An 11,458-nucleotide genomic window follows, 5' to 3' on the forward strand; every position below is an offset into this window, starting at 1 on the left:
TCCCAAGTCACATATTCACAATGAATATGAACAACATGTATTTTATATACACCGATATTAATTCTCAAATTTTCAGCGAAAGGGCTTCAACACACACACACACAATGCCTTGTGAGCCGTGACCGGTTCCCACAGAAGGAGAATGGGTTCTGCGTGTTTCCTCGTCAACTTCAACATTTTTTTGAAGCTTGGAGAGTCCCTTTTCTTTGGAGTTGTTTAGGCTCAAAGGAGGAAAGGGATAACCAACATGCAACTTTGTTCTTAAAACCTCACAAGCGTGGTCTCCTCTCCTCCCAGGCACCGAGCCCGCCTTTGATCACAGACTGTGCTGATCCCACAGCGAGCTCACGGACACCAGGGTCTTTAGAAAACAATCTCACAGTCATTATCTCCGAGTGGGAATGTCTTGTCCCTTTAATTTTAGGGGTCTTCTTGGAGACTGCTGCCTAACTCTGTATATAGCCAGTAGCGAGGTGCTACAAAGGTGACTGATTTTCTGGAATTTTATCACCAGTCCTTTCTTCCAAGGCACCTCTAGGTGTACTTGGAACCTAGCAGCGAGTCTGTTAACCTTTCACACCACACAGGGCCACTGATCTAGTAGTGGACATTGACTGGCATCGAGGCAGTCTCCTGGCTCGTGGTGACCCGAGCTGTGCCCAGGAGGATGGCCCTTGTGATCCACGGGGCTTTCATTGGCTGGTTTCCCAGACATGGGTTAAAAAGCCTGCCTTCCTCACCTGTCTAAGTCTGGAAGCTCTGTTGAAACCTCTTCAGCCTCCCAGTGCCAGCAGCCTCCACTGTGGTGGATGGTGGCCGTGCATGAACTATCCTGGCTGGGAGGGAAACGGACCTGGGTGTCCAGAGTGGGAGACGAGGCTGCTACCACCAAGTCCATGAACTCGGCAGGAAAGAAAGAGCTTCCACCAGCACATCCCCTAGTGCCTCTGAGCTCACAGGGCCTGCAACCCCCATCTCAGCTTGCCCTTGGGCTTGAAAATAGGCACCACCCTTCTTGGAAATGCATTTTAAAAGAGCCTTCTAAATAGGAGTTGCTAATGAACTGTCAAAGCAGCCCTGGTGGCGAAGTGGTTCCGTGCTGGGCTGTGAACCTTAAAATCTGCAGTTTGAAACCACCAGTGGGAGAAGATGGAGCTTTCTACTCCCATAAAGAGTTTCAGTCTCAGAAACCCACAGCGGCAGATCCACCCTGTCCTATAGGGTCACTGTGAGTCAGCGTCAACTCAGTGGTGGTCAGTGAGTGGACTGCTTGTCAGCACAGATGAGCCGATCAGATTATGGGCTGCCACGCCATATAGCACCCTGGACAGATTCATTTTGATGAGGCCAAGGGAAAAGGCAAAACCAGTTTGGAATATAGGTGGCCCAAAGTCACCAGTATGGCGATTCAGTCATGCGTGGAAGCAGTCTTTATTGAGCTTCTGCAGTAGGTTCTGGACCTGGGGAAGGGACCCAGCTGCCATTCACTGTCCAGTGAGTGTGGTCTGAATTAATGGACCAGGCCAACACTATGAGGCAGAAGAGAGACGGATTCGGCAAGCACGGAAAGACTTGGCCACGAGAGAAGCCAGTACTGCTAATTCCCGGCTGGGCTTGCTCGGCAGTTTGCTGCGTATGTCTCAGCGACGTGAAGTTTGCTCGTTTCATGAATGTCGGCGATGAAAAGATTTGCAAACAGTTCAGTAAAGTTTCGTCTTACATGGTGGCAACACTGTGAAGATCCCTGTAGCCCATGCCAGCGTCTCCTGCTGATTAGAACACGCCATCAAAGCACACCTCCCTGGCTCTCCTCACTGTGAACCCATCCTGGCTGGTTTTCACTGGGCCTTCTCTAAGCTGCATTGGGGCTCCATGAAACAGCTAAGCCCCGGATGAAAATGCAAGGTGCTTGCTCTTCAACATTGTTCTAAGGATCAGGGGAATAAAACTGGCAAGGGGCCAGCCGAACCCTTATTTTGCTCCTGGGCGATGACAGAGATTTGTGGAAAGTGTATACAAGGCTGACCCTCCAGTGATACTGACCAGAAATACAACCATCCTGGGCCCAGAGCCCTGCACAGCCCTTGTGTCAGGTCACAGTAACACGCGCTCGCTTGGGGTTTAAGAAGTCAGGGTGCGCTCTCTCGAGGATGTTGAAAGGGACAGCCAGGTCTTTAGAGGTCAGCTGTGCACCAGGAGTGTAGCTGTCCCTTCCCACCCGCCTCCAGTCCTGTCCACTCCTGGACACCCCACAAACATCAGAGTGGAACGCTGCCCCACTGGGTTCTCACTGGCTGATTCTTTGCAAGGTGAGAGCCAGGCCTTTCTACTGGGGTATTCCTGGGTGGACTTGAACTGCCAACCTTCTGGTGAGCAGCTGAACATGTTAACTGTTGGCACCAACCAAGGCACCTTTATCCAAAGAGAACGGGAACTTGAACCCTATCACCTTGGGGACCCTGAACTAGACAAGGGATAAGCAGACCTCAGCTTCATAAATGGGTTTGGTTTAACATGTTGGCCTTCTTGGAGCGTGGAGAACATATAAGTGATGGTATTGTTCTAAGAGGGAGAATGCCAGGCCTTCTGCTCCCATAAAGAGTCGCAGCTCACAAACCCACAGGAGCAGTGCTCCCTGTCCTGCAGGGTCTCCATCAGCCGGCATCGCCCCCATGGTAATGCATGAGTGAGTGAGCGAGCGAGTGAACCAGGAACGGCCTCGGAAATGCAGCTCATTTCTATTGTAGACTCCGATTCCAGCTGTGAGTTAAATAGGCTTTATAGACTTCCTATCCTTGTGTTTCTGTGGGAAAGAGAGGAGTGTCCATTCCAACGCGGAGCTTAAGATACTAGGGTACATCTCCTCACGCCCATCTTATCTTGGTCCCAGGTGTTAGCCCCTGGGTACAAGGAGGGGCATTCTCTCACCCCACCTCCCCAGTGAGCAGCTACTTGACCAGCACCTCTCTCTGCCCTCACACAGAGGCTCTGAGTAGGGATTACGATGGTTCCGAGAATTTCCTTCTCTCTATGAGGAGCCCTGGTGGTATAGTGGTTACATGTTAGGCTGCTAACTGAAAAGTCAGTAGTTCAAAACCACTAGCCACTCCAAGGGACAAAGAAGAGGCTTTCGACTCCCATAAAGAGTTCCTCTCAGAATCCCACAGGGCCCGTTCTACCCTGTCCTACAGCGTTGCTGTGAGTCAGCAAGGACTTGAGGGCAGTGAGCTTGAACTCTAGCAGGCGGACAGCAGAGACCCATCCCTGGGAAAGGACACCGTGCTTGGTAAAGGCAGAAGGTCAGTGAGAAAGAGAAAGACCCTCCAGGAGCTGGGTTGACACAGTGGCGACGACAGGGAGCTCAAGCATCACCACTGCGAGGATGGCGTCCTGGTACCCACAGACCCGCAAGGCTGACGGGAGATGACAAGGAGCGGACTTGTTCTTTGTTGCCCCGGAAAGCAGCACTCGGACGAATAGGCGAGATTATGAGGAGCAGCTCTAAGTCAGTATGAAGGGCCTACTTGAGGGAGAAGCCACATCTCAGTCAGCCCCCGGGCCAGCCACGGTGCCTTCCACAAGTAATACACCCTTACACTTGCGTGAGTCCAGTGGTGGGATGTACCCTCTCTGGAAGTGTTCACGCCGAGGGTGGGCAGCCAGCCAGCTGGGAGGGCCACCAACGGAGGGATTGACGCTCTGGGAGGACAGCAGGCGAGAAGACAGTCCTGTTGTTACCTGGCCAAGCACAGAGGCAGGCTGCTTTAGGTGGCGTGCTTCTACGTCTCCCATACGACAGAAAAGGTGACATTGCTAGTAAGTGCCGGAGCCAAAATTTGAGCACAATTCTCGGAGATCCTCCAGTTTCTTGTTTCGTACATTCTAGTCGATTCATCCCTCGACGGAAAGTGCTAATCGGCACACGTGGTAACAGGCGCCCGCAGCCTGCCATGTGGCAGCATCTCCTGCAGGCTGTACCTTTGGCTGCGTGGGAAACCGCAAGGCGCCTCAGTGCTGGGTCTGCGTTTGGTGGGAGGTTCAAGATGCTAGGTGGGAAGGGGGACAAGGTTATAATGGAAAGGCCAGCGTTTTACTCTCAGGGCCCCACCCCGTGCCCTCCTGAAGCCCAGCCCAGCCCCTAGAAGTGTCTTCCTGAGGAGGATGGCAGGCCCAGACCATGGCTGAGAAGTCTGCTTTAGCCAGCGTGGAGACTGCACGCACGGGACTGCAGGCGCACTTAGCTAGCCAGCGTTTCCTTCCCTCCTAAACTCCAGTTCTTCCACTCCACTTGCCCTTTCAACGCCTGTCGGAAACTGGTACAGCTTTCCCCCCTTTTCCTAACTGAAAGTTCAAAGTGCTCAGAGGCTACCCTTAAGATTGGGAAGATGATGGGAATTTGCGCCAGCTCATCAGCATCGATCCAGATGGGCTCTGTGGGAAAACCCTAGTGTGGCCAGAGGGCATCCACCCAAGCCATCGCCCTCCCCTGGCAGGGGCTGAGCGGGCCCACCCTCTTCCCTGAAGGAAGGTGTCAAGGCCCCACACTTCCACCTTGGGCCTGAGGCCTTCTCTTGGGAAGCTGCCCGGGGGCTGACTTGAGCAGCGGGGGTCACCATGGCAGGAGGAGAGGGGGCATGTCTTGACCTGTTTGTGTGGGAGCAGGCAGCTGACCCTTTGCTGGTTTTGTTTGTTTGTTGCAGTCTCTTGCTCGGTGCACTTGGAGAGGCCTTGCTGGTCTTCTCAGAGCAGAAAGGCTCATAAAAAGGCGGCCAGCGTGAGAGGGGGCCTCGCCGATGACCAGCTGGAGCGGACCCCCTGTGTTGAGAATGCTGGGCAGAGAAGAGCAAGGACGGTGAGACCAAGCCAGGACACACGCAGGCTCGGCTCCGGGGGATGCGGCGGTTGCTGGCAACGTGAAGGCTTGCTGCCTGGGGGAGATCGAGATTGGGAGGCTTCTGCAGCAGGCAGCCTCCAGCCTCCTTTTCCTGAGACCCTCGCTGGCCCCAGTTCTGCAGAGCCTGGACAAGCCGGAGTCACGGTGGCTCAGCTCCCCTGGGCTGTGGGGCAGGACTCCAGCTGCTGAATCTCTCTCACCAAGCACTGTTCTCCACACAGGCCGGCTGGCTGGGGGGTTCTGTGGGGCTGTTTTGTTTAGTTTCTGCTTTTCACATCTGGAGACACCTCTGGAGACCTCCTTCCCCTGCCTTCTTGCTCGCTGGTCTAGAGCTCGCACCCACCCATGTGGACACACGGACAGCCCTCGGAGGACTTCAGCGGAGGGATGAGGGTGGGTGGAGATGGAGTGGAGCGGTAGTTCGGGGGTCAAGCGAGAAGTCAGTTAAGACACATTCATAAGTTTTAAAGCCTTTTGTGATCGGTGTTGCTTTTCTCGCCTGCTGATAAACGTCTCGTGTCAGGATGCGTGTTGGATTGAACTCTTTCCACATTCCTGTGCCAGCCAGTCTCCAGGTGGCACTCAGTACTCAGGTTGCTAAAGCGCTGATGGAGGGCCTTTGCAGGCAGGAGAACAACAAGCAAACCACATAATCAGCAGACTCCCCCATGCTTCCAATCCCTTTAAACCTCTGGTATCCCTGAGGGAGATTTGAGATCACTGAGCACGGATCTATGTTTTCCAAGCCAGATTGAAAACTCGATTAACCCCCTATGTTTGCCTCCATGAGAATCTCAAAAGGAATGAGCCTTGCACACAATGGTAATTTGATTCGGAAAAGAGCGATGAGCTCCTGATTCTGCTGCTCATGAAGGTTTCTCAAATACCTTCCTTCTCAGCCAGGGGTGACAGAGCTCAGGTCGTCTGGGATGCAGAAGGTGGGGAAGTTCAGGATGTCTCCATGCAGGGGCAGGGAGCCAGGCCTGGCTGGCACCCCCCTCCCACCCCCCCGCAGCCCTGCAGAGATTAGCATCCGTTCAGGCAGCGGGCTCCAACTTGCTGAAAAAGAAAAAGGAAACCTAACAAATAGGCATGGATTTGCATATTAGGAACCCAAAGATTTCGGATTGCTCTTCTGTGTTGGGCTGGTCTGTGCTTACCGTTTAGGAAACATGTTAGTGTGACCCTCACAGATAGATCATGTTAATCTGCTTTGTCCTTCATCAAAGACAAACACCTGGTTTCCCGCTTTCCCTGCCCCTGAGCTCCCAGAGGAAGCCCTGCTGGCACTGTCGGAGAAGCAGACTCACCCCGAGCAGCTCCATGTTCGAAAGACATGAAGCTCTGAGCCCGTAAGTCATACTCACTGCCATCAAGGAGATCAACTCCTGATGGCCCGAGAGGACTGTTCCTTAGGGTGTCCCAGATTGTAGATCTTTATGGAAGTAGATTGCCTCCTCTCTGGAGGGATGTCCGGTGGCTTTGAACTGCGCGCCTTGAGGTTAGCAACTCAATGTTTATCCCACAGGAGTACCAGGGCTCATTTTCCCGGGCCTTGGAAATCCCGTGGGGGCAATTCTATTCATCTTGTAAGGCTGGAAGGACAAGTAGGATAGGCTTTAAAACGTTGCTGAAATTTTTAAGGATATCAATTATGTTTTTAATTTTGTTTTAAATTATATTTCAGACTCCTATTTTTATTTGATTTTATTTTTTAAATATATATTTTTAAACTTTACTTTGAATTGGGCGAAGGTTTACAGAGCAGATTGGTTTTCCATTCAACAATTCATGTACATTTTGTTTCATCTCAGTGATTGCAACCCCTGTTGTATGACATCACTTACCCTCCTTCCTCCCTTGGACAAATACTGCCTTTGAAAACTGGTTGTTTTCACATGGTTGATTATTCCAGGGGGGGTGTACATCTCTAGTGTTATTGTTCTCCTTACTATATACCTGTCTATTGGACTGAAAATTGAGTCATGGGGGTGAGGTTATTCCCACCCCTGAAGGGTGATTAAGAGCCATCGTCTTGGTGTTCCGCCAATCTCTATATGACCAGTAAGCATGGCCTTTTTTTCTTATTTGGGTTTCCCCCCCCCATTTTTCTACCACTACATCAAGGACCTTCTAATGCAGTGGTTCTCAACCTTCCTAATGCTGCGACCCTTTAATACAGTTCTTCATGTTGTGGTGACCCCAACCATAAAACTATTTTCATTGCTACTTCATAACTGTAATATTGCTACTGTTATGAACCATCAAAATATCTGATATGCAGGGTATATTTTCTTTGTGGCAAATTGAACATAACTGAAGCATAGTGATTAATCACAAAACATTATGTAATTATATATTGTGAAATATTTATTTCTAATGACAAATAAATGAAATTTTGTCTTGAAGCATGGCTGGGTACTCATTTGTGGGTGTATCTTCATGTGGGTGGACCCTCCTGGAGATGGATAGAGGAGCAGTGTCTCAGTTCCTAAGACCATCAGAAATATATGTTTTTCGATGGTCCTAGGCTATCCCTGTGAAAGGGTTGTTTGACCCTCCCCACCAAAGGGGTCACGACCCACAGGCTGAGAGCCACTGTTCCAATGTGATCCCTTTCTGAGCAGTTGGTGGTGGTAGCAGGGCACCATCTAGTTCTTCCAATCTCAGGATTGTGAGGGCTGCTGTTCCACTGGACTGTTTCCATGAGTCTTCAACTTTCATTATTCTTTCCTCTGGACAGGGAAAGGCCAATACTCTCACCTTAGAGGGCCACTCGGGAGCTCGTAAGACCCTACTCACTGCTCATCAAAGTAGGATGTAGAATAATGTCTTGGGGGAATCCGTTATGCCAATGACCTTTATGTCCTTGAGCCCTTGGTCCTGAGCCCTTAGGCCAACTACTTATTCCCTCAAAGTGTTTGACTGCGTCTAAGAAGTTTCCATAACTTTTCCTCCTGTATGCACCACCATATTCGTGGATGTATTTGCAGCAAAGGTAAACACCCCAATCCCATTGTTGTAAATATCTCAAACTTCTTCTTACTTTGACAACCACAAGAGGTAGAAAATAAGGTGCTGCTTCAGCCTACCTTCATCGTTCCTTCAGCTGCCCATCTGTTCTTTCTCAAACTTTCACTGTGTGTTTTTTGTCCAACTGGGTGACATAAACAGTTGAACATTTATAAGTAAACAGAAGGTGGGGGATTCAAATCTACCCAGAGGCTCCTTGGAAGAAAGCCGGGTGATCTATTTCTGAGAAAAGCCAGTCATTGAAAACCCAGTGGTGCACAGTTCTATTCTGAAGAAGTTGGAATTGACTCAACGGCAGCAGTTGTTCCCCCACAGGTTCAGCTCTGAGCAGGGTGACCCCTTGTCTGAAGAACACACACAGGCTGGGCACCACCACAGCAGACCCGCAGTTCTCATCTTCAAGGCCCTCTGGATAATCTGCAAGCTCTTCCAGAAGTTTCTCTCACCTGAGCCAGTGCATTTGGTCACATCCTGTCTGGTCCTGATGATCTTAGTCCTTACTGGCTTCAAATGAGTGTCAAGTTGTTTTTGTTGTCTGTTTGTTTTCATACAGAAAGACTGTAGGATATACATTCTGTGATGAGAGAGAAGGTTCTCTTTGATTATGTAATATTCTACTATGGATGTAAAAAATAAACCATCTATTTTCTTGGTAATTTGTCTTTTTTTTTTTTAAGTCTCGCATCCTGATGGGAAATGAGAATACTTACAGGGAAAGTTACTGCAAAAAGGGAGTTCATGGTTTTAAACACAAACCCATAATCCTCCTTCCCCTCCCCACCCCTAATATCCAAGTCATTTAGCTCTAAACAGACGGCCCATGGGCTTCTGCTTCCAGACCTGTGCTGCCTGGCTTGGCAGCTGCCTGCCGCTTGTGGTTCATCTGAGCTGCCAGTGTAAGTGCATGCTGACTGTGAAGATCTTAGTGGCACAGTGAGCCTTGTACTGGGCTGTTAACCACAAACTTAGTAGTTCAAACCCATTAGCTGCTCCTTGGGAGAAAGCTGAGGGTTTCTGCTCTCGTAAAGAGTTACAGCTTCAGAAACTCGATGGATCAATATGAGCTGGAATCACTTTATCACCAGTGGGCTAGTTTTTTGGCACCAAGTTCCCTGGCAACATTGTGAGTTAAGCATTGGGCTACTAACCACAAACTCAGTGGTTTAAACCCAGTAACTGCTTCTCAGGAGAAAGCCAAGACTGGCTGCTCCTGTAGAGATTCACAGTCTCAGAAACCTCTCTAGGAGAGGTGATGAGTGGCAGAATTTGGTTGGAGTAGAGTACAAACAAACAATGGTGTGGTGAACTGGTTCCAGTGGTTCTTTCATGCCAGTGAAGCGAAAGCTGTCACTCCGATCACTGGGTTGAAATCCACTCAGTGGCACAAACAGCATCCATTTCCAGCCCGGTCCAGCCCAGCCCACTGCCATCTCATGAATTCCAGCTCCTAGAGACCCTGCAGGTGCTCAAATCCTGCTCCATCCGGTTTCTGAGGCTGTGGGCCTTGACGGAGCAGACTGCCCCTATAGAGGAGTGCTAGTGGATTCAAATTGCTGTCCTTTCAGCACACATCAGGGTGCTTTGGTATCAAGACCCTGAATGTAAGAAGTTGGGTGGGAAAAACCAGGATTAGAGAAATTAATTGGAATGTTCTCAGCATACTGGTAGCAGTTTAAGAGACTGGAAAGGATACATTTATGCATCCAATAAATATTTATTGGGTGCTCATATCATGCTAAGCACTTCTCCCAGGACTGCAGCCTTGGGCATTGCACAGAGATTAATCCTTATCCTTATGGGGCCGAACTTTAGTTGCAGGTGGGTGAGTAGTAATAAAATATGAAAAATATGCCATTTCCTTTATGGTGATGCAGTGACCACACAGAACAGAGGACAATTAATTGCCCCATAGGATTTCCAAGGCTTCAGTATGTATTGAAGCTCACCCTTTCCCTTAGATGGGATCCTTGTGTTGTGTTTAAACCAGCAAAACCCCAACCCACTGCCAATGAGTGGATTCCCACACATAGTAGCCATCCTCTATAGAGTTCTTGAGGCTGTAAATCTTTACAGGAGCAGTCTCCTCTTTCTCCCAAAGAGCCATCAGTGGGTTGGAACCACCAACCTTGCATTTAGCAGTTCACCACTTACCTGATAGTGCCACCAGGGACACCACCAACACAAACTCTCAGGAGGAAAATAAAGCCAGGAAAGGGACTGGCTGGGTGGAAAGGCTGCTGTTTCAGCAGAGGACCAGAGACGTCCTTCCAGGGAGAAATGTGATTTGAGCTTCAGACATGGCAGAGCTGAGGACATGGACCATACACATGCCTGGGGGGATGAGGCAGGGCAACAGGGAAGGGAACACCCTTGGACAGAGTAATGTGATGAAGTTCTCATATAAGAGCTGGAGAGAACAAGGGGTGGGGAGTGGCAGGAGGTGAGGGCAGGGAGAGAATGGGAAACAGAGAGCAGACTTTATACAGAGTTAAGGAAAGAGGGTCTCAAGGCTCTCGGCAAAGTTCAAAGATAATATTTCCCATGTCCACCTCAACAGTCCTCGTGGCCCTGTATGGTGCCTATCTCTTGAATCTAGCCTGGCTCTGTGACTGTGTAGAGCGTGGTGGAAGCAAAGCTATGGGACTTCAAGGTTAAGTCAAAAGGAGCCTGGCAGCTTCAGCCTTGGTCTTTTGGGCCAGCCTTGGGCAGCTCTGAGCTGCTGGGGGAGGAGTCAGATGGTTCTGAGGCTAGTGTGCTGGAGACCAGGACCTTCCGACAGTCTCCACTGAGCCATACTCCCAGCTGTCCTGCCAGGAAAGCAGGACTGGGAGGGAGTATCTTGGACCCTCTAGATGAGCCCAACTGTCAGCTAGGTACCAAGGCATTACCTAACCACTCAGAGCAGGAGGACCAGCCAATGAGAGCTGGGCCAGAATTTCTGATCTCCAAATCATGAGCTATAACAAAATTGGTGCTTTTCTTTTTTTACCTTTGACTCATTTATTCATTCATCATTGAACAGTCACTTATTAAATACCTTTTATCCGTATAAGAGTATGAACAGCATACTATACATATGCACATGAATATAATGAGCAACCATACTGACCTCCAACCCAGAGTAGGACGAGGGGAATTTTATTCGGGATAGTTTAAATACATCTTCTGTAAACATAAATTGATGCTGTTCTAAGCCACTGAGTTTTGGGACTTAATTCAACTGCAATAGGTAACAGAGCAGAAGCCCTCAGCCCTGCTGTCCCTAGGACATGCTGAGAGGAGAATGTGTCCTGAGGCTCTCGATTTCTGCTTCTTTCTAGTGAGTCTAATCTGGGCTCCCTGAAACCCTTCACAGCATAGACTCTTCCAATTGGAGACTCCAGTCTCTGCCTTAGCTGATTCTAGTCCATGAGCTACCTGGGGTGGGCAGCAGCAGAGTGTTTGCCCAGTCCTTCATTGGGCAGGGCCTGTGGTCCAAGATCTTATTCACTCACTCATTCATTCATTCAGCTGATACTGAGAGCTTCCTAT

General features: G+C 49.7%; 1 protein-coding gene across 3 annotated transcripts in view; it reads left to right on the forward strand.

Annotated features, from left to right (window-relative positions):
- The window catches only part of SLC35D4 (solute carrier family 35 member D4), a 148,751-nt gene extending 140,375 nt beyond the window's left edge, over positions 1-8,376 (forward strand). The window contains exon 14 of one of the 3 annotated variants that reach the window (XM_075532591.1): positions 4,701-8,375. Coding sequence is in view for 2 of the 3 variants with exons in the window: in XM_075532590.1 (XP_075388705.1) it covers positions 4,701-4,761 (61 nt within the window). In the remaining variant the exon portion in view is untranslated. Of the gene's footprint in view, positions 1-4,700 lie in introns of all 3 variants that reach the window. The other 2 variants (XM_075532590.1, XM_075532592.1) reach the window with 2 other exon arrangements.
- The last annotated feature ends 3,082 nt before the right edge of the window (positions 8,377-11,458 follow it).

The sequence above is a fragment of the Tenrec ecaudatus genome, chromosome 15, assembly GCF_050624435.1.
Source record: "Tenrec ecaudatus isolate mTenEca1 chromosome 15, mTenEca1.hap1, whole genome shotgun sequence".
NCBI lineage: Eukaryota > Metazoa > Chordata > Mammalia > Afrosoricida > Tenrecidae > Tenrec > Tenrec ecaudatus.